The 27,527-nt window shown below is 42.9% G+C and overlaps 2 protein-coding genes across 3 annotated transcripts in view; one reads left to right on the top strand and one right to left on the bottom strand.

The window, feature by feature from the left end:
- LOC311136652 (protein FAM222A-like) overlaps positions 1 to 15,246 on the top strand; it is a 34,962-nt gene extending 19,716 nt beyond the window's left edge. For both annotated transcript variants that reach the window (XM_084170862.1, XM_084170863.1), the window contains exon 3: positions 12,297 to 15,246. In XM_084170862.1, coding sequence (XP_084026988.1) covers positions 12,297 to 13,702 — 1,406 coding nt within the window. In that variant the 3' untranslated portion in view covers positions 13,703 to 15,246. The remainder of the gene's footprint in view (positions 1 to 12,296) is intronic.
- Positions 15,247 to 21,046: 5,800 nt separating this feature from the next.
- Positions 21,047 to 25,513, bottom strand: LOC311136654 (glycolipid transfer protein-like). Its single transcript, XM_084170865.1, has 5 exons — positions 25,312 to 25,513; positions 24,319 to 24,377; positions 24,067 to 24,200; positions 23,619 to 23,769; positions 21,047 to 23,363 (listed from the first exon to the last, which is right to left on the bottom strand). The coding sequence occupies exons 1-5, from the start codon at positions 25,412 to 25,414 to the stop codon at positions 23,181 to 23,183; spliced, it is 630 nt and encodes a 209-aa protein (XP_084026991.1). The 5' UTR covers positions 25,415 to 25,513; the 3' UTR covers positions 21,047 to 23,180.
- Positions 25,514 to 27,527: the final 2,014 nt, after the last annotated feature.

Below are 27,527 nucleotides of genomic sequence, written 5' to 3'. Positions count from 1 at the left end.
CATACAGGGTTGATATCTCCCCTTCAGATCTGTGTGAATCCTCTGCGTCTTATCACATTTAGTCATCTTGCACTCTAATTTAATTCATGAGGGCATTGATCAACGATGGAATGGAATGCTGTTACGTGGGCTGGCCCGGTCCACGCTGATGATGATTGCCCTGCAAAGGGCATACTACCACGCAACCCCCCCCCCCCCCCCCCCCCCCCCCACCTTCTCCTAGTGAGCCCAGAACTTTTCTCTATAGAACTATTTTACATTCTGTAGCTTTTTATTATATGCTGCCTCCTTTCACACATGCTCGCTCGCTCAGCCATTTTACCACATAAATACCCTAAACACAGTGCTTGCAGTTTATTATTCAGGTTCTCTCTGATAATTCTGCTGCTTTTTGCCACTTTATATGGCTGGGACGATGCGTACAGGGTCAAATAAAACCCTGTTGTCATGGCCACTGTCGGAGAACTCTATGTAACTTCATACGCTAGAGAGGACCATCCTTTTGGACTTGAATCACAGAAAAGGCTCTCTCAAGCATGTGCTGTGTTAATCAGAAGATAAGTGATTACAAACCATGTTATCCATGTCATAAACAGAGATTTTCAAAAGACAATGTTTATTATCCTCACTGCCAGGGCACATTATTATCAAATTTAATGAGAGGATATGTTTTGGCAGTTGTCGGCTGATGAAACCAGCATAGGGAATTCTGAGTTTAGTTATCATATTTCAATGATTAAACCAATCTCTGTATTTTATACTGCCCTGTGAGTTTACCGATCATATTTCCATGATTAAATCCAGAGATAATGTTTAATTTCTGTTTGATATTTATTGCTCTGTCAGATTTCTGTGGAAGTTTATGACATTAATTTATGGGAAACCGCATATCACGCCGAGCCTATCCCCACATAGATGATATTAGCATTTTTTTGTGATATACAGTAAGTCAGGTATGGAAAATGCATAAATTGCCTGAGTGATTAACCCCAAGGCCGATGGGTAATTGTGTGGAGACATTCTGACTAAATGCAAGCTGATGGATTTGTAATGTATTTCTCTAGCTTCACTGGCCAGATTCTGGGCCATGAAAACAAATCCTGTGTATCCCCAGCTTTCCTTCACATTGAAACCTTTCACTAATGCTGTCTGGGAGACTATCGTCCTCTGTTCCCTACCCCCATGTCCCCCATCTCCCTCATCTCGCCATCGCTCTCCTGGGGTGAAACGCCCCTTTGTCTCTCCGTTATTAAATATTAATTCCTAATTAGTAGAGCACTTGTCTGCTAAATGCTGGAACAGAAGGGTCTAGTTTGCCTCAGGCAGAACCACGAGCGCCTTCCTCATCCTGTTTACCTGCAGGACCCATTACCCCCTCCCGGAGCTTCATGTGCAGCAACCGTGTGTGTGTGAGCAGCATCCATCCCCCTTCCCTCCAGCACTAGCCTGACATTTCAAACACAACCATATGAAACAAACTGCTCTACTGATTGGCGCACGCTGGATAGACTAGACCCAGAAGAGTTCTCTAAAAGGTTTTTGAGTTTGTTTTTCCCATTGGGATTCTCAGTTGAAAGATAATGTGGTTTTCATACAGATTTTTGTTGAATAGCTTTCACAGAGTATTCAGAGTTTACAGATAGACAGACTGTTCTAATGGATGTCTGTGGTTCAGTTTCACAGAGGAATACCTGATTATGCCAACCGATCTCTTAAATATGAGAAAGTGTGTGAATCTGAGTGCGAGGGTTTATGTGATGAGAGCTAATGAGTACTCTGCACTTGGCCTGAACAGCAGAGCGGAGCCGGGAATGCTTTTTCCCACGCTTCCGGCCTGTGCTTCCGGAGGGTTCTTTTAGAGCGCCGCGCTGCTTTCTCCGGTGCTGCTGAGCAGAGCAGAGACAAATGGGGAGTGACACTCTCGTAAAGAGGTATCCGCCTGAGTCTCTTCAAGCACAAATAACTATATTCACCCCCGAGGTTATTCTGTTCCACGAACGAACACCCCTCATGAAGAGATTAGAGAGAGAGAGGAAGCGAGGGATGGATGTAAATGGGTTGAATGAGTGCAATGTGTTTATGTTATGTGTGTATGAGAGTGATGGAGAGGTGGAGTGAAGTGTGTCTGTGTGCATATCAGTGCTTCAGCTTGGTCTTTATTTCTCTCTCATACTGCGTCTTGGGGCTGATGGGCCTCTTGGTGGCCAGGGTCAGGAGCTCTGGAATAGTATCCTCAGTGGTGTTGAATATGTAGTACTGGAACACAGAGGACTGGGGAAACACTCTGTCCACTCTCTCTAACTTCTCGCTCTTGCTCAGCCTCAGATCAGAGACCCAGCTAACCTCAGACTCCATTAATATTAATGCGTGTTCATATGGATACAGAGATGAAGAGCGCTGCAGGCTCTGCATCTCAATGGCTCTGCTTTATAAGGGCACCGATCTGTGCACAGCTAGAGACACCATGCAAATGCTTTACCACAAGATTCAAACCCTAGATCCCCACTCCACTCACGGATGTTGAATGCATGCAGGAGGGTTCTGACTTCATTTTCATTCACAGCAGTTACTATATGCCTTGGTCAAATCGAAGGGGAAGTAAAGGCTCCATGTGGAGCTGTGTTGTGGTGGACGTGGGGCAGGTCCAGATAGTCGATCCAAGGTGAGGTGTCCTTGCTCTGCCTGAGCAGCAGGGGCAGTCCATTCCAGAGACTTGGCACTAGCAGCTGAATGGAGGCGGGGTCAATTAATTACATGGATCCTAACAAGTGGGCCTATTAGGGCCAACTGTGCTCGTACAAGAGGTTGTCGTGGCAACGCCGGGGCCTAGGTTTTTAATTTGTTGTTAATCAGCCTAGTTGTCAAGGACAGTCTGTGGTTGTGTAGGGGGCAGGTTGGTACGGTTACTGTATAGTGGTGTTGATATAAATGTTTGGATCGCCATAGTGAAACACGGGTGTGTAACGTGATGTTTGGCAGTGCGTGTTTGTTTGTTATCCTAAGAACAGCACTAATTAATCTCCATGTCTGGGGTGCCTCTGTGTGGCGTGTCCCCAGTGAGGATTAGCTATTAGTAATCATGTTTATCGCACAAAACATGTTAATCATAAAAGCATTTAAAACCAAATACTTTTCTTACAACCTAGACTTTGGGCTTCTTGCCCTGTTTTTCTCATTTGTCGGTGGTTAAGGATTTTTTTGTGATCTTTGCACAAGGATTAACCACCACTAAGCATAGGCCTATATTAGTGGTTAGTGTTTGTTATAGTGGGAGAGGTAATGGTCATTCTGTTTGGTTCCTTCTGTTGGTCTTTGGGTGTTTTGTGTGAGAACCAGAAGAGCAGCAGTTCAACTCTGTTTTTAGCCCTGGCTCAGGGGCTTGTTTTGCCTGTTAATCAGTGATTAACTCAAACGGCTTCGAAACAATGAGGTCTCCACTCTGATCTAGGGGGGGGGGGGGGGGGAGATTAGCCAGTTTACCGCGTCTGAAAGCATCGTGTGGGATTGTATGGGGGTGGATTCGGTGCAGAGTTCCCAAAAGATTGTGGCATGGTGAAGAATACTCAATGCTGTACATCACCTCACCAATCCATTTCTAATTTTACAGTTTATGGTTGAGACATATTTTAAACATTAAAACACACACTCCTCCCTCTCGTGCTCGCTCTCTCTTTGTGTGTGTGTGTGTGTCAGATGCTCATTATCAGTCTGCTGAAAATAGTTCATTAGATTTCAAGAATGTGCCTGTGGTTAATTAGCCACGTTGTTAATTGAGATTTTAGGATTGCCCCTCACCCTCCACCCACCCATCTCTCCAAGGACAGCCCCCGCCCCATGTGGAAGAAGGGAAGAAGTTAGGATTAGGCACTTCCTGTGAAAGCTTGCCAGTGTTACCCAGCATGGTGCCGTAACAGTTAAGGCGTCCGCATACATGGGTTGGGTTTGCTCCTAGCAGAACTCGGCTAGGCGATGCGAACATCGCATACTCCCTAAAGACCTTCGCTTGAAAAAACGAGAAAAAAGCACCAATATTACTCTTTGTCCCTCTTTAACACTTCCTCAAAATAGATAAATCAATACATCTGAAATAAATTGACGTTTTTGGCGAGGGGGGTCTAGTCGCGCAATTTTACATCTAGCTAAGATGTAAGGTGCAGTACTTCTCGAGTGAACAAAATGTTCATGAAAACTAGTAGTGCACTGCAGACAGTAGGGCCAAGCTGCTGCGCTCTCTCTCGTTGAATGACAGCAAACACTTGAAGAATCCCGCCCCGCTAACTGTTTCAACTGGGAAGCATGCGACAGCCAGGGTTTCTGTTTCTAACCCTTAGCCCCAACACCCACCACACAGCTAGTGCATTCAAGGCTAACCATGGTGGAGCCTCAGACTTTTGAATCCCAAGTGCCTCACCTCGATCACCCCGGTAAAGGTGAGGGGGGGAAAGCAGCTTAATGGAGTCACCTGCTAAGGAAGTGCTGATCTATTTAGTGTGGGCTTTACGTGTGGAGAGGGCTTTAACTTCTGGCTCTGCTGCTCTCTGATACTCCTCCGGGCTGAGGAAGAGTGGGCTGGGAGATTCTGTGCAGTTTGCGTGTTCAGGGTGATTAAGTGCTTAAGGTCAGACTGCTAAATACCTCGTTCTGTCACTCCAAACCTAACGGCACAAAGGTGTGTGTGTCGCTGTTCTATTCTGGGGTGTGTGAGCTGGCATTTTCTTAGCAGACTTAAGAGGCCCAATGTTTTGTTATTCACAGCTTTCATTCCCCCAGATTTCCATAAATGTTAATGCTGTAAGGAAAGGTCAGACTGCTGTGCGCTCACTTTGTAAACCAGGCCCTCTGAAAGAGTGAGTCATTTACAGAAACAAATGCATTTGTTTTGTCTAAATTGTCCTTGTGCTTTAAATGACTTTTTTTTTAAACTTTACTGTTGCAGGTTAGTGCCCACCTTTTTGAATGGAGAAATTCTAGAGAAACCAGAGGGATAGACTGACTTAGTACTTAACTGTCCTCTTTCTTCCTCTCTCTCTCCCTCCGCCATGGCTCTTCCTCAGATCCCTAAACACTGAGTGGACACTGAGGCAGTTCCGGTGCACAGCTAACTACTTCAGTCCAAGTTTGATCTAGCAGCCCTCAGGTCATTGGTTAATTTGTACCACCCTAACTGTGCCATTCGTGCCACTGCCAATGGTATTGAATTGATAGGTGAGTGAATATTTGAGCGTGGTGGGTTTCAAGCCAGCAGAGGCCTGTGTGTTGCCACATGAGCCCGTCACTGTGGGTGGCATGTCTTTTTTGCCGCTGACAGGGCTGTAATCTGTGGACTTATGGAGCGAGACGTTCTTTGAAGATGAGTTAGTATTCGGTGTTTGAAGTGTTTATGGAACACCTAGCCAATCTCAAGGGCTCAGTGCAAAACAGTGATGCTGTACCAAACAAGGGATGGCACCAATGGCACTCCGTGATTGGTTTCACAAAATGTATCTCTTTATTGGACAAGAGATGATTCGGAGCAGAATAAATCACTGTGTGGTACAGTACTTCTGATTTGATGCTGGTGCGTTGATAAAAGATGCTGATGATGCCTTGAAGTGATTTCTATAATAGATATTATATCACTGAAGTAGATCATCTCATTAGAGATTGAACGAGATCTTAAGCACTTAGAAATTCATAACATGTGGTACGTATTGGAATTTGTAATGTATCATACGAAATGCAGGATTTGTTTTGTTGTTGCAGGATATAACATATCATACAGAATTTATGATGTACACAATTGTGCTCAATTTTCGGGGACCCGTTTTGGCTCCTGAGCGCTACTTTCAAAACTACTGGCTGAAATTATACAAAACCTTTAATGCATCTTTAATTTAGAGCAGATTAGTGCTTTCAGTTGAAACCGAGTTTCTGTTATAACTGTCGAAGGGTCATTAACTCTTGCCCTGTTTTGAGCATAAGGTAGTTAAAGGCAGCTCAATCTTGATTCACTCCAGGCAGGGTCCTGTTCTGCAATGGAAAATGAATCTGTATTTAATATTGGACAAGTTCAGGCAGTAACTTCCCATTTCAAAACGTTTTCTCCTTACTGAGTGACTTGATAGTCATGCAGGATCACAGGGTTATCTAGAGGTTGCGTAGACATCGGTTTAACACTCCCAGATGTCCTTGTTTTCTATCCCACTGGTGTATAGTGATACATAAATAACTAGTGTTTTGCTGTGTTGTATTTCTCTGTGGAATTCACTCAGGCTGCTGCTGGCACTACTGCAGTGACGTTCTGTTCCCTTGGCTCCACTGGGAGATGCTTGGATGGATAAAACACTCCACCTCTCCTCTTTCCTCCATTTTTAAACACCCAATTTATTTTCTTTATGAGATTTTGTAGATTGAATCATTTTCACAGTTGGAGGCTCATTGTGGGCCTGAAATGAAATGAACTACCAAATCAATTCTGAACGGGAACAACAATTGAGCGCTCCCCATATTTCACAATAAGCTGTGATGGTGTGTTGCTTGTACGGCTGAAGTGTCTCTTCAAATAGGTTTTGTTAATAAAAACGAAATGAAGTATTTTTTGTTTCGATTTTTGTATCTTTTTTTCCTGCTCCCTTTGTCGCCTCTCGCTGCTTTATGTGTGCTGTGGCTGTGATTTTCGCTGACTACAGAGTAATCTAGGTTAATTTCAGCACTTTTGCTTTTAATGTCAGGAATTCCATAAAAGTGTCGTTCGGAGGGGTGGTGGTAATTTCTGCCAGGTGATTTATTGCTTTTAAATGGAGCGCCTTTTCCGCCTCTCCTTTGTCGCTGTGAGCTAAGCAGCCATGAAATTGCCTGAATAATCGTGTTTAAATCCAATCTTGGTTTGTCCCCTCAGCTTTCCCGTACACCATTCAATAGCGCACGCTGTGGAGTGTGCCCTGACTTCTCCTTACAGTTTAAGCTCCAGGCTTTTATATTACAGTCAATACAGGCCCGTAAGAGGATTTAGACCAGCTGAATTTCTTACTTTACAGGTAGATAGCCTTGGATGATTTGAAAGCTACAGTCGTGGCCAAGAATATTGGCACCCTTGCAAATAATGCACCATTTCTTCCAGAAAACTGTTGAAATTAAAACATATTTTGGTATCCACATATGTACAGTACCAGTCAAAAGTTTGGACACACCGACTCATTCAAGGGTTTGTCTTTTATTTTTACTATTTTCTACATTGTAGAATAATAGTGAAGAAATCAAAACTATGAAATAACACATATGGAATCATGTAGTAACCAAAAAAAGTGTTAAACAAATCAAAATATACAGTGGGGAGAACAAGTATTTGATACATTGCCGATTTTGCAGGTTTTCCTACTTACAAAGCATGTAGAGGTCTGTAATTTTTATCATAGGTACACTTCAACTGTGAGAGACGGAATCTAAAACAAAAATCCAGAAAATCACATTGTATGCTTTTTAAGTAATTAATTTGCATTTTATTGCATGACATAAGTATTTGATACATCAGAAAAGCAGAATTTAATATTTGGTACAGAAACCTTTGTTTGCAATTACAGAGATCATACGTTTCCTGTCGGTCTTGACCAGGTTTGCACACACTGCAGCAGGGATTTTGGCCCACTCCTCCATACAGACCTTCTCCAGATCCTTCAGGTTTCGGGGCTGTCAATGGGCAATACGGACTTTCAGCTCCCTCCAAAGATTTCCTATTGGGTTTAGGTCTGGAGACTGGCTAGGCCACTCCAGGACCTTGAGATGCTTCTTACGGAGCCACTCCTTAGTTGCCCTGGCTGTGTGTTTCGGGTCGTTGTTATGCTGGAAGACCCAGCCACGACCCATCTTCAATGCTCTTACTGAGGGAAGGAGGTTGTTGGCCAAGATCTCGCGATACATGGCCCCATCCATCCTCCCCTCAATACGGTGCAGTCGTCCTGTCCCCTTTGCAGAAAAGCATCCCCAAAGAATGATGTTTCCACCTCCATGCTTCACGGTTGGGATGGTGTTCTTGGGGTTGTACTCATCCTTCTTCTTCCTCCAAACACGGCGAGTGGAGTTTAGACCAAAAAGCTATATTTTTGTCTCATCAGACCACATTACCTTATCCCATTCCTCCTCTGGATCATCCAGATGGTCATTGGCAAACTTCAGACGGGCCTGGACATGCGTTGGCTTGAGCAGGGGGACCTTGCGTGCGCTGCAGGATTTTAATCCATGACGGCGTAGTGTGTTAATGGTTTTCTTTGAGACTGTGATCCCAGCTCTCTTCAGGTCATTGACCAGGTCTTGCCGTGTAGTTCTGGGCTGATCCCTCACCTTCCTCATGATCATTGATGCCCCACGAGGTGAGATCTTGCATGGAGCACCAGACCGAGGGTGATTGACCGTCATCTTGAACTTCTTCCATTTTCTAATAATTGCGCCAACAGTTGTTGCCTTCTCATCAAGCTGCTTGCCTATTGTCCTGTAGCCCATCCCAGCCTTGTGCAGGTCTACAATTTTATCCCTGATGTCCTTACACAGCTCTCTGGTCTTGGCCATTGTGGAGAGGTTGGAGTCTGTTTGATTGAGTGTGTGGACAGGTGTCTTTTATACAGGTAACGAGTTCGAACAGGTGCAGTTAATACAGGTAATGAGTGGAGAACAGGAGGGCTTCTTAAAGAAAAACTAACAGGTCTGTGAGAGCCGGAATTCTTACTGGTTGGTAGGTGATCAAATACTTATGTCATGCAATAAAATGCAAATTAATTATTTAAAAATCATACAATGTGATTTTCTGGATTTTTGTTTTAGATTCCGTCTCTCACAGTTGAAGTGTACCTATGATAAAAATTACAGACCTCTACATGCTTTGTAAGTAGGAAAACCTGCAAAATCGGCAGTGTATCAAATACTTGTTCTCCCCACTGTATATTATATTTGAGATTCTTCAAAGTAGCCACCCTTTGCCTTGATGACAGCTTTGTACACTCTTGGCATTCTCTCAACCAGCTTCATGAGGAATGCTTTTCCAACAGTCTTGAAGGAGTTCCCACATATGCTGAGCACTTGTTGGCTGCTTTTCCTTCACTGCGGTCCAACTCATCCCAAACCATCTCAATTGGGTTGAGGTCGGGTGATTTTGTAGAGGCCAGGTCATCTGATGCAGCACTCAATCACTCTCCTTGGTCAAATAGCCCTTACACAACCTAGAGGTGTGTTTTGTGTCATTGTCCTGTTGAAAACAAAATGATAGTCCCACTAAGCGCACACCAGATGGGATGGCGTATCGCTGCATAATGCTGTGGTAGCCATGCTGGTTTTGTGTGCCTTGAATTCTAAATAAATCACAGACAATGTCACCAGCAAAACACCATCACACCTCCTCCAGGCTTCACGGTGGGAACCACACATGCAGAGATCATCCGTTCACCTACACTGCGTCTCACAAAGACATGGCGGTTGGAACCAAAAATCACAAATTTGGACTCAGACCAAAGGACCGATTTTCCACCGGTCTAATGTCCATTGCTCATGTTTCTTGGTCCAAGCAAGTCTCTTCTTCTTATTAGTGTCCTTTTAGTAGTGGTTTCTTTACAGCGATTCAACCATGAAGGCCTGATTCACGCAGTCTCCTCTGAGCAGTTGATGTTGAGATGTGTCTGTTACTTGAACTCTGTGAAGCATTTACTTGGGCTGCAATCTGAGGCTGGTAACTCTAATGAACTATTGAACTTATCCTCTGCAGCAGAGGTAACTCTGGGTGGGTCTTCCATTCCTGTGGCGGTCCTCATGAGTGCCAGTTTCATCATAGCGCTTGATGGTTTTTGCAACTGCACTTGAAGAAACTTTCAAAGTTCTTGATATTTTCCGCATTGACTGACCTTCATGTCTTAAAGTAATGATGGACTGTCATTTCTCTTTGCTTATTTGAGCTGTTCTTGCCATAATATGGACTTGGTCTTTTACCAACACAACTGATTGGCTCAAACGCATTACATTTACTTTTAACAAGGCACACCTGTTAATTGAAATGCATTCAAGGTGACTACATCATGAAGCTGGTTGAGAGAATGCCAAGAGTGTGCAAAGCTGACATCAAGGCAAATGGTGGCTACTTAGAAGAATCTCAAATATAAAACATATTTTGATTTGTTTAACACTTTTTTGTTTACCACATGATTTCATATGTGTTATTTCATAGTTTGATATCTTCACTATTATTCTACAACCTAGAAAATAGTAAAAATAAAGAAAAAACCTGGAATGAGTAGGTGTCCAAATTTTTGACTGGTACTGTATGTCTTAGTTTTGCAGTTGACCAAAACAAAACAATCTGAATAATTTACTAAATGTTAGCTTATTCCACAAAGAAATCCTAAAATGGCCCGGACAATATTATTGGCACCTTCTAGAAGTAGTTAGAAATAATTTGATTTCAAACAGGTGATTCTCCTTTACTTTGGAATTGAACTCACCTGTGGTGAGTTGCAGGTGCGTGTAATATAAAAAGTATGCATTCAACCAGTTTGAATAGAGAAAAGTTCTCGTTCTCCTGTTTTGTGTCACTGTGTGTACCGCAATGAGCATGGAGAAAAGAAAGAAAACCAGAGATTTATCTGAGGAGGTCAGACACAAGATTGTAGCCAAGCATGGACAATCTCAAGGCTACAAGTCCATGTCCAGAGACCTTGATGTTCCTGTTTCCACCATACGTAATGTTATCAAGAAGTGTAAGGCCCATGCCACTGTAGCAACCTCTCTGGACATGGCCGCAAGAGAGAACTTGATGGAAGATTGCGGCGTAGGATTGTTTGAATGGTGGAGAAAGCACCTCGATCAACTACCACACAGATTCAAGCTGACCTTCAGACACAAGGTGCGACAGTTTCAACTTGCACCATCCGTCGCAAACTCAATAAAAGGGGGTTATATGGTAGGAGACCCAGGAGGACCCCCTTGCTTAGAGAGACATAAGAAAGCCTGACTGCAATTTGCCAGAACACATCTGAACATGCCAAAATCCTTCTGGGAGAATGTCTTGTAGACAGATGAGACCAAATTAGAGCTTTTTGTAAAGCACACCAATGAGTCCAGATCTAAATCCCACCCTTCAAATCTGGGAGAACTGGAGCAGTTTGCACAAGAGGAGTGGGCCAAACTGCCTGTACAGAGGTGCAGGAAGCTCATCGATGGCTATAGGAAGCACTTGATTGCAGTTATTTTGACCAAAGGCTGTGCAAAGTCTAGGGTGTCAATAACTTTGTCAATGCCATTTCTGTTTATTTTCTGATTTAAATGGATATATTAAGTTCTGAATCAAAAATAAAGGTTCTGTAATTTTAACAGTGAAATAAAGAATGGTGGAGACCAAATACTTTGGTCAATTTCAACTTATTTTTAGGGAACCTTGTGAGTTACTTGAAAAAAGTTTTTGGCCATGACAACTATCTTCATATTCAAGTCTCATTAGAGATGGTTGGATGTGGGCTACATGGTCAAACGTGTTCACCAATGACATTTTAAAGATGTAATGGTGAGAAATGACAAGGAATACAATTAATGATTCTTCTCATCAGATTTTATATTGTCTTTCTGGCTTTGAGAAACTACAACTTTAGGATTCGGTTTAGATTGGCCTACAATAGAAACAGGGAACACATGTAACAGGGAACACACAGTACAGCTGTAATTTCTTAACATCCAGATCCATCCGCCTCAGCTTTTAACTAGGCATATCTGACGGTAGTTTCATGGCCAAATGTCACCAAATGAATCCCACTTGAGCCACTGCATCAAAATTGTCTTTCCCTCTCTACCCGGCTGCCTCCTGCTCCTCTCCCTGATTTCCCAGGGTAATCCAATTCTGGGTTGAAATAAGTCTGAATTCATTTCATAAAGCACTGATCAAACAGTGCCGGAGGTGTCTCCCTCCCAATAATGAGTTTAAAAGAGATGCAGATGTCAACGGTTCATCTTCCTAAAGGGAGGGGGAGGGAGGTGAAACTGGAGAGTGTGAAAGGGAAATGGAAGAGATATTACAATAAGTGTGTTTTTATTGGGCTATTCCTCTTGTCTCCGCTCTGGTCCTTGGACATTGTGTTCTCTGTTCTGACACACTTTATCTGTTGGAATATTTATCACAAGGAGTGTTTTGGCAAAACGGCCTATATTGATAAACTGATTTTCTTTATTTTAGTCACAGTCCCAGCTGGCTAGTATCATCAAGCCTGCTCTTGTACTTTTATAACCAGGCACTTTGTGTAAGCAAAATCTTATGGAAGTATAGGCTAACCATTTCTTTGTTTGTGTTACAGGTGAGCTGGCCTCCATGAATGGCCCTCGGTATCCATCCCCTGCAGAGCTGGATGCCTTTGCCCAGAAGACGGCCAGCAGCCCCCTGTCCATCAAGATCTTTCCATCCAACATCAGAGTGCCGCAGCACAAGCAGCTCAACAGGATGGTCAACGGCCTGGACACCACATGCACCCAGCGCTACACTCACTATTCAGGAGGCTACCAGGGCCTACTGGGCGTTGTAAAGGCCTCCGTCTCTGTAGTCAAAGGCGTGCTGAAAAACTCTGAGGGCAAGAGGACTAAACATTCCCCTGCCCAAACTGCAGTGGCACCATACAACCCTCTCAGTAACAACAGACACGGGCAGCAGAAAGCCTACCACATGGGCTCCTGCAAGCCTCCTGACAGGCCCAATATGTCTGTTCCCTCTAATATCATTGTGGCTGCTTCTGTCATCCCCACCCCGGTAGGGCAGACTCTGGCCCCCCAATCGGACCTGGACGTCCATAACCTGCTGAGGCAGATGAACAGACACTCCTACCCCCACAGCCAGGCCCTGCAGCACGGGGGAGAGGCCCAGCCAAGCCCCTCCCGCCAGGCTGTGGCCGCTGTGGCCTGCTCAGACTCTGGCTTTACCTGGGGAGTAGCGCCCCAGAGTAGCCTGGCATACTCTGGGGCTGTGCTGCCCACCCAGAGCGCAGACATGGCCAAGGCTGGCTACCTGGACAGAGTGGACTATAGCATGTGGCAGCACAAACAACAACAGCAGCACTACCAACAGGGGGCGCTAAGGATGTACAACAATGCTCAGATGGGCAGCGGGGGAGGGGCCGTGGTCAGCCGCTCTCCAGAGACATGTCTCCCTTTGGCCTGCTCAGCACAGCTCTCCTATAGGCCCCACCCCCTCAGTGCAGGCACTAACGGGGCAGGAGCAGGGATTGGGCAGGACCGGGTTAGCTCCTCCCCTCTGAACTGTGCTGCCATGCATGGGGAGTTCTCTGTGGGCCAGTACTTCGCCCCTCCCTGGAACAGTGTTCTGGTCACCCCGGACAGTGACTGTTACAACCCTCAGGAGCTGGTGCCTGGTTCCTCTATGGGCCGGGCCAGAGACATGGGGCTCTCCCAACCCCACCCTCACCCAAACCATCACCCCAACCCCCAGCTCCACCCCCACCACCATCCTCACCCCCAGGCCTACGGCACAGACCAAAGCCTGGGCCTCTGTTATGGGCTGCCCAGCACCAGCCTGTGCCACACTTCTGTGCTGAGCAGCAGCCTGCAGTCTCTGGAGTGCCTGATCAGTGAGATCCACCCGCCCTGCATCAAGGAGCGTATGCTGGGCCGGGGCTACGAGGCGGTGGGGATGCCACAGCTACTAGACCACAACCTACAACACACCCACATTCAGCTGCCTGTGTTCAGATAAGACCGGATGTGTCCACACAGGGCACTCGGACTGAAATATTCTATATAACAGGAACTCTATGGATGAAGGTGTGTCATTTTGAAGAGACCACCTCAGAATGAGAAACGTACGGTACCTTTTTATTTAGCGTGTGTGTGTTGTATTGGTAGAGGGCTATGTGGTTTGAATTTGACCAAGTGTTGTAAACCTTAAAAGGGTAATGATAATCATGACTGACCTGCAGGGTCATCTTATTTGACGTCTTAATGATTTCATTACGGAGGATTTGTTGATCAATCAGAGAATCAGTTCACATCTGCCAGTTGTTCCTCAGAAGATTCCAGTGCTGTGCACCAAGTCAGAATAATGTGTTTTGGAGCTTGTTTTTTTCCATCTGTCCATTGTTAAATTTTGAAACCATTTAAAAATGTTGTCAATTGAAGTAAGGTGAAAAGGTGATGCGCAGGCAATCCTCCTAATGCCCTTTACAAAGTGCAAAAAAATACAACTGGAAAATGGTATATACTTAGGGTATACAAGGGCCCAACTTAACTGACCAATAAAGGTCACTGATTATAATGCACTGCTGTAAGAACAGCAGAGAATGGGTTGATTTAGATGTGGAGAAATGTGTCAGGGAACTGTTTTATTTTCAAAAGAAAAACTTAAACTTGAATCTTTTTTTTGTATTTTTGTTAGACACAACCTGTGTTGGCTGCTAATGGAGAATGTCTTTATATAATGATTGACCTTTTTTGTTGTTTTGTCTTCTCTTCAATTATTACTGTCTGTTACCACACTGTTGCTAGGCCCCATGTCACAGGCCAGATATCTGATTGCCATCACCTTGATGTTTGATCATTTTAATTTTTTGGAATGACAATTATCATGTTTTACCCAAAACAACACTGGGACATTGAGGACAAGATGTGTCATTTTGATTCTCTGATTTGTTCACATTTTGCTATTCTCTTAGCTTTGGTTGACATTCATCATTCATCATTTAGGTCATCAATCACAAAAACACTACCTTAATCAACAGGAGTCCCCCTGATAGTTTTCCAGAGACAGGAGAACTGCGTTTTCAAACTGAAGGCATGACTATCAAATTGAAGTATTCCATGGTAGATCATTGGTTTACAAATGAATCGAGTTCACTGGAGAGGTGCCCTTACTGATCACTGGATGCACTGGAGAACAGGCATTTCTTACAGTATAATTCACTGGTTTTCTGTCAATGTTTTCTTTCTGAAAATAAGATGTAGTTTCTTTGTAGTGGTCTATCTGATGCCTGAGAAGTATGGCTATATAAAGAAGCTCTTTATATGTCAGCACTGTCAAAGATAATGACTTTTTTTCTTTTCCACCAGTCAGTCAGGATTTTGTTGGTTGACAATGTACATAACTGACTCCATGATTATGAAGTGCAATTACAATATTTAACAGGTATTTAACTCTACAAACATGCTGAAATTACTACATTTACATGAGTACATGCATAACCCCAGACTCCCATTCCCAATCCCCTATTCTTAATTAAGATTGTCAAATAAATATTTTTTTTCTTCTAATCCCAGCACTTTGTTTTTGTTTAGGTGTACAAGTTGAAACACTACAGGCAAGAAAGCAGTTAGACTCAACTGCATTCAGATAAAATACAAAGAAGCAAAAATGTTATTTCCAAGTGCTCCGAAGTTTAATTATTTTATTTTATTATTCCAGGGTGTGTTTCATACAGTGCATTCGGAAAGTATTCAGACCCCTTCCCTTTTTACGCATTTTGTTACATTACAGCCTTATTCTAAAATTGATTAAATAAAAAAATGTCCTCATCAATCTACACACAATACCCCATAATGACAAAGCAAAAACAGGTTTTTAGAAATCTTTGCAAATTTATAAAAAATAAAAAACAGACCTTATTTACATAGGTATTCAGACCCTTTGCTATGAGACTTGAAATTGAGCTCTGGTGCATCCTGTTTCCATTGATCATCCTTGAGATGTTTCTACAACTTGATTGGAGTCCACCTGTGGTAAATTCAATTGATTGGACATTATTTGGAAAGGCACACACCTGTCTATATAAGGTCCCACAGTTCACAGTGCATGTCAGAGCAAAAACCAAGCCATGAGGTCGAAGGAATTGTCTGTAGGGCTCCGAGACAGGATTGTGTCGAGGCACAGATCTGGGGAAGGATACCAAGAGTGGCCAGACGGAAGCAACTTCTCAGTAAAAGGCACAGCCCACTTGGAGTTTGCCAAAAGGCACCTAAAGGACTTTCAGACCATGAGAAACAAGATTCTCTGGTCTGATGAAACCAAGATTGAACTCCTTGGCCTGAATGCCAAGAGTCACGTCTGGAGGTAACCTGGCACCATCCCTACGGTGAAGGGTGGTGGAAGCATCATGCTGTGGGGATGTTTTTCAGCGGCAGGGACTGGGAGACTAGTCAGGATCGAGGGAAAGAGGAACGGCACAAAGTACAGAGATCCTTGATGAAAACCTGCTCAGGACCTCAGACAGGGGTGAAGGTTCACCTTCCAACAGGACAACAACCCTAAGCATAGAGCCAAGACAACGCAGGAGTGGCTTCAGGCCAAGTCTGAATGTCCTTGAGTGGCCCAGCCAGAGCCTGGACTTGAACCCGATCGAACATCTCTAGAGAGACCTGAAAATAGCTGTGCAGCAACGCTCTCCATCCAACCTGACAGAGCTTGAGAGGATCTGCAGAGAAGAATGGGAGAAACTCCCCAAATACAGGTGTGCCAAGCTTGTAGCGTCATATCCAAGAAGACTTGAGTCTGTAATCGCTGCCAAAGGTGCTTCAACAAAGTACTGAGTAAAGGGTCTGAATACTTATGTAAATGTAATATTTCAGTAATTTATTTTATATATTAAATTTGCTAATATTTCTAAACCTATTTTTGCTTTGTTATTATGGAGTATAGTGTGTAGCTTGAGGTGATTTAATCAATTTTAGAATAAGGTTGTAACGTAACAAAATGTGAAAAAAGTCAAGGGGTCTGAATACTTTCCGAATGCACTGTTATATGTTGCGAGAGAAAGAAAATGTCGGAGAGAATGTAGAAAGACCCAACATAAACATTATGTTTCTCTGAGCCTCTTTGGGTCCTCTAAATATTCTCTAGGCTTAGTACAGTGACCCAAATGGACTCAGCAGCTAATCATCTTTCAGTGTGACCCATCTGCTAACAACCCAATCAACCCAGCTCACATCTCTGAGAGCACGTACTAGATCTCAATGTTCTGTACATGTCTTTATCCACACACATCCCCCTTACCACTTTCAGAAGTAATCCAGGATGGACAGAGAAGGAAAGAAGACAGCTAGGCAGCACTAGGCTTTGGAGAAAGAAGGAGTATACTGCATATAGGAAGAGGTGGTTGCACTGAAGCCGGCTGCTGAGGTTACATCACTGACCGATATAAAAAAATAAGAAGAAAATAAAAATACAACTATTTAGTCATTGGGGTAGCTTGGAGCTAGTGCATCCTTGAAAGAGTCGTGTGTGTGTGTGTGTGTGTGTGTGTGTATATATATATATATATATATATATATATATATATATGGAAATCCATAGGCCGCCCCTCACTCCTCTCCCTGCGGTGTTGCATTTGTGTGGAAAAATGCATGCTCTCCTCAGGATCAATGCGAAATAATATATTACTTTTAATAATATTTATCATCCCATTATTCAGAAATGGGTTAGCCAACTCTGAATAATTAGCCTGGAGGCTCTGTGCCTTCAGTCCTGGTTCTGCATCATTTCCATGCCCCCATCGTTTTAACTGGCCTATCATTTCCAAAATGTCAGCTCACAAAAGATGTGATGCTACTGTAAATCAGGCATGTCAGTCAGTTTTGCTGAAGGGCCATTTATATTAATGCAAACATCAGGTGAGTCAGACAAGTGTTAAAAAAAAGAAGAAAATAAATCAATAAAACACCTCTGCTTACATATGTAAAAAGCTCACATCCACATCGATGGGGCTGTAGTAGAGTGGGTCGAGAGCTTCAAGTTCCTCTGTGTCCACATCACTAAGGAATTAACATGGGCCACTCCTCTTCCCTCTGAGGAGGCTGAAAAGATTTGGCATGGGCCTTCAGATCCTCAAAGTTCTACAGCTGCACCATTGAAAGCATCTTGACTGGCTGAATCACCGTTTGGCACGGCAACTGCATGGCACCCGAGCGCAAGGCGTTGGAGGGTGGTGACTCTATGCTCACACATAGTTACACTGACACCAATACACACACACTATATATGCCCACACACACACACACTTGCATACCGACGCCTCACACACACACACAATTTCACACTCACCACATACGCTGCTGCTACGGTCTATCCTGTTGCCTAGTCACTTTAACCCTACCTACAGTTGAAGTCGAAGTTTACATACACCTTAGCCAAATACATTTAAACTCAGTTTTTCACAATTCCTAACATTTATCCTAGTAAAAGTTCCCTGTCTTAGGTCAGTTAGGATCACCACTTTATTTTAAGAATGTGAAATGTCAGAATAATAGTAGAGAGAATGATTTATTTCAGCTTTTATTTATTTCATCACATTCCCAGTGGGTCAGAAGTTTAAATATACTCAATTAGTATTTGGTAGCATTGCCTTTAAATTGTTTAACTTGGGTCAAAGTTTCGGGTAGCCTTCCACAAGCTTCCCACAATAAGTTGGGTGAATTTTGGCCCATTCCTCCTGACAGAGCTGGTGTAACTGAGTCAGGTTTGTAGGCCTCCTTGCTTACACGCTTTTTCAGTTCTGCCCACAAATGTTCTATAGGATTGAGGTCAGGGCTTTGTGATGGCCACTCCAATACCTTGACTTTGTTGTCCTTAGGCCATTTTGCCACAACTTTGGAAGTATGCTTGGGGTCATTGTCCATTTGGAAGACCCATTTGCGACCAAGGTTTAACTTCCTGACTGATGTGTTGAGATGTTGCTTCAATATATCCACATAATTTTCCTTCCTCATGATGCCATCTATTTAGTGAAGTGCACCAGTCCCTCCTGCAGCAAAACACCCCCACAGTATGATGCTGCCACCCCCGTGCTTCACGGTTGGGATGGTGTTCTTCGGCTTGCAAGCGTTCCCCTTTTTCCTCAAAACATAACGATGGTCATTATGGCCAAACAGTTCTATTTTTGTTTCATCAGACCAGAGGACATTTCTCCAAAAAGTATGATCTTTGTCCCCATGTGCAGTTGCAAACTGTAGTCTGGCTTTTTTATTTTGGAGCAGTGGCTTCTTCCTTGCTGAGCGGCCATTCAGGTTATGCCGATATAGGACTCGTTTTACTGTGGATATAGATACTTTTGTACCTGTTTCCTCCAGCATCTTCACAAGGTCCTTTGCTGTTGTTGATTTGCAAAGTACATTCATCTCTAGGATACAGAACGCGTCTCCTTCCTGAGCGGTATAATGGCTGCGTGGTCCCATGGTGTTTATACTTGTATACTATTGTTTGTACAGATGAACGTGGTACTTTCAGGATTTGGAAATTGCTCCCAAGGATGAACCAGACTTGTGGAGGTCTACAATTTTTTTTCTGATTTCTTTTGATTTTCCCATGATGTCAAGCAAAGAGGCACTGAGTTTGAAGGTAGGCCTTGAAATACATCCACAGATACACCTCCAATTGACTCAAATGATGTCAATTAGCCTATCAGAAGCTTCTAAAGCCATGACATCATTTTCTGGAATTTTCCAAGCTGTTTAAAGGCACAGTCAACTTAAGTGAAATAATCTGTCTGTAAACAAATGTTGGAAAAATTACTTGTGTCATGCACAAAGTAGATGTCCTAACCGACTTGCCAAAACTATTTGTGGAGTGGTTGAAAAACGAGTTTTAATGACTCCAACTTAAGTGTATGTAAACGTCCGACTTCAACTGTATATGTACATAGGTACCTCAATTACCTCGTACTCATGCACATCAATTCTGCACTGGTACTCCCTGTATATGTTATTTTTACTCGTTATTCACTGTGTATTTATTTCTTGTGTCACTATTTCTGTTTGTTTATCTTTAACTCTGCATTGTTGGAAAAGGATCCGTAAGTAAGCATTTCACTTAGTTGAAGCATGTTTACGAAGCATGTGACAAATAACATTTGATTGGATTTTTTATTTATTTGATACATACATGTTAGGCGCACATGGGGGCAGCAATAAATCAGATTGGGGGCTGCATGTTTGACACCCCTGCTGTAAATAGGGGTTGTTGATTAAGCTGTTTCTTCAAAGCGTTTAGGTGTTGAGTACGCCTGTCGTAAAGGTGGAGCTGTCGGTGAGGCCCCGTCTCTGGTGTTTTGTCTGCCTTGCTTGGGGACTTCCCGTCCTGTTCCTCCCTGTCTGTCCTGGTTCCTGGCTGGACCCTGAGGCAGCTGTGGTGATAAACCTGCAGGATTACGGGGCCTGTTTGCCCTGAACAGCACACACTCACACAGGATTAGACGGACAGGAGCCACTCTATCCTCTAGCACCACCACAGTCCCTCAGGGACAGCACCAGAGGGGAGATAATGGAGGAAGAAAGTGAAAGGGAAGACAATGGGGATGAGAGTCAGTGGAATATGGGGAAAGTATTGGTGAAAAGGGGAAGGTTCTCATTAGAGCAGTCATCCTACTATCCTGACTGTGTAATGCTATTGGAAATAACGATGCTGAGTAAATGTAGAGAGTGAAAGTGTTCCAGTATTTTATGCCCCTTTATCTACAGCACATACATACTTTACTGTGGGTTATACAATGACATTAGGGTTGATATTTTTCTGTCAGCTGTCCAGCCAAAATTATAATTTTAACAGTCTAGATGAAAATAATAACTTTTTTGACATTTTATCAGGTAACAAAAATGTAAATGCCTAAATGTCCTTTTCTCTACTGTACTTAGTTTTTTGTTTAGATTACCTAATGTATAATAACTGATATGTACCATGTTTGACTATGAATGTTTTATGTGTCTCAATTCTATTTTAGTGGTCCACAATGTGGTTTATTGTCAATTATTTTATCATTGTGAAGTGACACTTAGAAGAAAAAATGACATAGTAGTTTTTTTGTTGCGTGTAAACAAACAGGTGACCACTGTTGGATAGAAGTTGCAACTGCATCCCATGAGAAGGGCACAATTAATGAATGAACATTTAGTAAATGTCTCCTCCATGAGGTTGACAAGTGAATTGCTTCTTATGACGGGTTGAGGAAGTAGCTGGTTTAAGTACAAAGTGATGAAAGACACTAAGGTGACTCAATACACAGAACCCCTTTTAATCTTAAAAATGCAATATATATATAGAAATCTCCAGGTTATTCATAGATAAATCAGAATCACTTTTATTCGCCAAATACGTTAGCATGTACAGGAATTTGACTCTGTGAAATGGTACTGCCACAATAAACAGAATATACAGACAGACAAACAGAATATACGGACAAGCTATATAGATGCAGAATTTACACAATCCACATACAGTATGTAGACAATGAACAACATGCTAAAAACTACAGACTACACTATAAATACTATAAGCTACATTATGAATTGTACATGTATAGCTGTATAAATAAAGCAATTTACGGGATGATGTGCTATAGGGGAAATATACACTCACCGGCCAGTTCACGAAAATGGATCGCTCCTACAGAGTGAGTCACGTGGCCGTGGCTTGCTATATAAAGCAAGCAGACAGGCATCGAGGCATTCAGTTACTGTTCGATTGAACGTTACAATGGGCAAGTGACCTAAGCGAATTAGAACGTGGTATGATCGTCGGGGCCAGGAACGCCGGAAACAATATCTCAGAAACGGCCGCACTCCTGGGCTTTACACACATGACAGGTTCTAGGGTTTACCGAGAATGGTGCGACAAATAAAAAACATCCAGTCAGCAGCAGTCCTGTGGGCGAAAACAGCTTGTTGATGAGAGAGGTCGAAGGAGAATGGCAAGAATCATGCAAGCTAACAGGAGGGCCACAAACAGACAAATACCGGTGCAGTACAACAGTGGTGTGCAGAATGGCATCTCGGAAGTCACAACTCATCGATCTTGGTCACAGATGGGCTATTGCAGCAGATGACCACACCGGGAGCAATGTGCAGTTCTATGAAAGTGCAGGGTGCCTAGTCCATGAATGAGGAGATAATTGTGACTGGTTGGTAAGGGCCACGGCATGGGGGAAGAAGCTGTTCAGGTGGGGGGATGTTTTGGTCGTGATTGACCTGAACTGTTTGCCAGTGGGGAGTCTTTGGAAGAGAAAAATCACTTCAATGTTATCAATGCACATAACCATATTCCAGGTATACATACAGGACAAACACAAGCGTGTATCTCGCAAATAAATAAATAGATTGCATTGACCATGCTCTTTGAACTGATTTGAGCCAATCAATTTTGTTCTTTTGATTCACCAGCACTATAGAATAACCAACAATTAGCAAATACAGTACCATTGAAATAAAATAAAATATTGCTATTACAGCAAGCTTTCAAAATCACATGAAGTACAACACCGTAAAGTGAATGAAACTGACATGTAAATGCATGTGCCAAATACTGTTTGGCATTGTCTAGCACTGACTTTGCTGATAGCTACTATTTTTTTTGTTGCTTACTATGACTGTGAGATGCGGTTGTCGCTCTTAGCTACCTTAAGATTAATACACTAACTGTTAGTTGCTCTGAATAAGAGCATCTGCTAAATGACTAAAATGTCAAATGCATAATGTGTCGAAAAAATTGAAGGGATTGAAAATATGTATTTCAAAAAGACATGAAGGAAGTGCAACCCTACTCAAAGATTCAGTTGTTCTAACAAACATGCAAAAGCCACAAACAAAACGTCACACAATAGACAGCACTAAGCATTAAAACCACTAATGCTGGTTAAAATCTCTAAAGGCACGGGGTAGTTGACTTTTCCCCTAGCTACAGGGCAGTGAGGGTACTATCTCATGTTTCAGGGCAGAGTTACAGTAGGGATTTCATGAGTCTTGAATCATTAGCAGAAACACTCTCCCCTCCCACAGAGAGATACAGTCCTAGAATAACACTGACCAGCTCTCAGGATATCACTTCTAAATGTCTCTTACCTGATAGTGGATCATGTGTAACTGCAGCAGACTGCTTAATAGGCTTAAACAACAAGACCTGTACCATTCCTGCCTTTTTTACATTTCTTGAATTTAGAAAACACTCAACACGGAATATGCCACTTTCCCTCCAGCAGCACCTCACCAGGGGCCAAGCTATCAACATTCAGTAGGGAGGGACTTAAAAGGAGGGAAATAAAATGAATCATAAAAATGGTCACACTAATAAAAATGGCTTCTTTGAAATAAAGTCCTCAATCCTCAAAAGCTGGAATGTTCCATCACCTGAGAGAAAGGATGAAAAATAGAAGACTGAAAGAAAGTAACATGCAGGATGCTGCTGCGGTCCAGTATGGGGGACATCAAACGCTATAGTCCAGCTCTGCATTCAGCATTGTGTACATCTCATAGATGGCATCCACTGTGGCCGTGTAATTGACGAGGAACTGGCGTACATTAGCCATGCAGTCCTCCTCTGTGACCTCTTGACCTTTTGACAGGGCCTTTATAAAGTCTGACTTGTAGGGTGCTGCAAGCAACGCCGCCTGGAGGGGACAAAGATCAATCCAGTTGTTACATAGTTACTACACCTTGGCTGAGCAGTTAATCTACATTCAAATTCAATTCTGTAGTTTTCAGTTATTACATGTATAAATGTTTCGCTTTGGGTGAATTAAGTTCAATATGAAATAAATACACTCAGAGGTGCTTGAGAACCAGGGTTAAGTAGAACACCAAGTCACGGGTAAAAGGATAGGTCAAGACTATGCTACCACATGACTCTAGTCACATGGTCTCGCCTTAAATATCTTCTGCACTAGCCAGCCGTGGTATTTCTTCAGGGCCTGGTCGTAGGCTTTGGTGATGTTGACACGGATGAGGTTAGGGTTGTTTTCGTCTTTCTCTCCGTCTGCCAAGCTCTGCAGCAGGATCTGGATGAAACGGAGACCTCTGCGGGAGAGAGGACAATCATCTTAACTCATTTGATTTCAGACACAACATTATTCAAGACGTGCAGATCTCTATCTAGAAATAAGCACACCATTTCACCGCCTCTAGGCAGCCCAATTCAATCTTTTGACCAATCACATCAGATTTTTTCACATCAGAACTTTTTCAGAGCTGACCTGATTGGTCAAAAGACCAATTAGTGAAAAAAATATCAGAATTGTGAAAACAAGATCAGTATTGGGCTGCCTGTGTAAATGCAGCCTTAAACACATTCAGATGAGATGATTCTGAGCTCACCTCTTCAGCCACATCAGGGCCAAGGTGGCTCCCACTTTGGGCCACTCTGTGCCGTATGCCTCCTTCTCTGACTCCACTATCTGCTGTAGTGTTGCATACTTGGCAGGGTCCTTGTCATACACACTTCTGATTTTCTGGAAGGAAAATATTACCAACAAAATGTATAGACGTAGGCATTTGTTATAGGCATATGTTGCTGTAGGGTTACTCTTATTTTAAGGCACAATTAGAGTGTGTCGAAAACATACTTACTGTTATATTGCCACTGATGTCTGATTTAATAGGAACAAATACTTTTGACCCCAGGCAGTCTGGAAAGAAGAAAGAGAAGGACAAAACATTGGATTGAAATGCAACCAAGCAGTTATGAGTAAATGCAGACACAGCATCTTGGATGTAGCCGTAGAAACATCCTTGGGGGAGGAAAGAATAGAATAGAAATAACACTTATTCTCCCACAATGCTTATGGGAATTATATGAACGTTTCTTGTTGTGCAATCAATAGAGAAAAGGGTCCATTCATATAGTATAAAGTCACAAGGAGGCCAATGCTGCGTGCAGTGTGGGAGGAGATAGAAGCTACAGCAGCTGCATACAAATTCACATGGCTCCTCTTGCCCTTTGGTTTTACCACCCCAATACAATCCTTCCTTGGTGTTAAAATCATATTATTACACTTTATGCTAAGACTATTCATTGACATTTCCAAGATGTAAAAACAACATCGAGCAAGGTTGTTACCACACAAACACTAGCGCATTTAAATCCCAAGATGAGCCTATGATTGAGCCATCCACAAAGAGTTTATTTGCGGATCATTCAAAATGTCATAACCGGTTATTATGGTAGGCCTACTACATTAGTATGATGTGATGGTCATCTTTATGCAACTCTGACGTTAACAAAGTGATTATAACGGCGCTGTACTCACTCAACGTCATTTGTTGTTTATTCAATAAGGTCAATGACAATGTCTAGCCAACTGTATCAAACCTGTGTTGGTTTCTTAGACAAAATAACAATTTAAATTGATTGTTTTTCATTTAGTTTTGTCTATTTCTAAATGTCGTTATATGGGAAGATAATCATGAAAAGTGAAACAAAACGAGAATGAAGTGACGATATTTTCTAAGGTATCGGTGACGGTGAGACAACTTGAGCGCCTCTCCAGTTTCATGAAGACCAATGAATGTGATAGTCAACAGGTCGTCTACCGGCCGTTCAGGTATACTGTCTGTACTCACCAAAAAAAGGCGGAAGATATGCCACTGACTCCAAGAAGAACTTTGTATCCACTGCTTTGTCGACTGGAAGTTCTCCAAATTGGTTATCCATTAAAAGTGCCATGACGAACTACAGAATGATAACGACTACTGTCTACTGTGAATAATGAACCCGGAACTGTCTTCCGTGTTCACTGTCTTCTACGCCTACCGCAAGGCAACTGTATACTCTAACAAGGCGCACTGAGTTGGCTAAGGGCGCGCAAACTCATTTCGCGTCATCAACAGGTGTTAGAAAGTGAAAGAAAAACTGTTTGAGTGAAATACGCCAATGCAGGGCCGTGCACAGGCCTTTTGGGGGACATGTGCTCAAACTAAAAAACGGGCACCCCTAAAATGTTTTTACTGCAACCGCGGTCATAGACTCGTTGAGCAATTATTACAAAAATAATGGAAAGCAGCACAATCTGAGTAAAGTATTTTGCCAAACCATTTCGAAATGAATAATTGCTGCACTTATTAACAATGACCAACACAATTCCAGTAAAAATTGATTGTAAGAAATACTGTGGACTACCATTACTATATCCATCCCAACTCCACTATCATGCATCCCAGTGGTTTTCAAACTTTTTAACCCCCCGGCACGCACATGCACGTGTGCACACTCGAACATGCGTGCACAACCGCTGCCATAAACGGTGATGCATTTTCAAAACGCTAGATAGACTATAGAAATAAACTGCGTTTTACAACTGCATTTGGAGCTGAAAGTCATTAATGTTAGGGAGTGAATGTTATTTATAATAAGGGTTACTTGGAGAAAATCGGACCTCTCTGAAATGAAAATGGATGGCCCTCCCTTCAGCAAAATATATTTCACCTAAACCCTGCCTGAACCCTTGAAAAAAAAACAAGTGACCCTCTCCTATACCCAAAATAATAATTAAAACAAAGTGGATAACAGAGAACATGTCTACCGTTTACCCTCACTTCTTGGACAGAGCAGAGCCTTAGATGTGCAGTTTTGAAAAACGGTTCTTCTTCCTACTAAGAGTAGTGGTGGACAGGGGCGGTGTGTTCAATAGGGCGATATGGGCGACGCACTGCCAAACGGGAAAAGGAAGGGATTTTTTTTCTAATCAATTATATCACGGCAACAGTAGTTATCAGTGTTGTAATCTAGACGTCTGATCTGCCACAGTGCCACTAAATGTCCAATCAGGCTAAAGTCGTGCTTCAAATGGCCCCCCCCCCCTTTTGGGGCGATTTCAGTCAGGTTGAAAATCGCCCAGAAGTCTGTCATAGACTCCCATGGAAAATCTATTTTTTTCAAATATCAGAGCTTTCAATACAATCTCTATGGGTTTCTGAGGGCTTGCACTTACGCGCTTTCGTCATACGTAACGTAACCATGAACGTAACTAAGAAAAGAGCGGGTAGCCTCATCAATCAATTCACGTACTACTATCAAGATGGCTATAGCGTTCAGTGCAACTCGATTGTCTCTTTGAAATAAGTTACTTTTTGTCGGCGAACAAATCAAGATAAATTGGCAACGAAACAATTAGGACCTCCCAGACCAAATTTAATAATTCAACAGGTTTCTACTAAAGGGGGGAAGTCCTACACCCGAGGATTTTCCAAAAATTGGTACGAACGAAAAACCTGGCTAGCAGGCTGCGATGTAGCTAATGCAGTCTTCTGCTACCCCCTGCTTACTCTTTCACCCTGAAGGCGGCACGGCAGACAGCACCGCTTGGACAGCGACTGGTGTGTAACGGACATGCACCATCTTTCAGGAAAGATTAAGAAACATGAGCTGTCAAAGACCCACATGGATAGCTGTTTGAGATTGTCTGCTTTGGGGAGAGTGAACATTCCCACTCAACTGGATGAGGGATACAGGCTAGCTGTCCGCCGCCACAACGATGAGGTTAGTGTTGATAATCACAAGTTTACTGGAGAACTGAAACTGACAAGGCTGACAAGATAGGACCCTTTTGTCCATTGTTATTGGATAGGAACAGAACTTATAACCAGCTCCTGACCTAAATAGATCTTAGCACAACATTTTACTCAACATATCATATTCCATATTCACTATAACAAATATATTTACTACGACATTAGCAAGAACCGCCACATCCTCAGCCGGCTAATCCAGTGTGTGAAGTTTTGCGGAGTGTTTGAGTTAGCTTTGCGAGGCAAAGATGAAACTGAGGGCTCCACCAACC

This window comes from Coregonus lavaretus (genome assembly GCF_964263955.1).
Source record: "Coregonus lavaretus genome assembly, chromosome: 10".
NCBI lineage: Eukaryota > Metazoa > Chordata > Actinopteri > Salmoniformes > Salmonidae > Coregonus > Coregonus lavaretus.
Note: the sequence above shows the minus strand (reverse complement) of the source record. Positions and strands in the feature narration are given on the sequence as shown.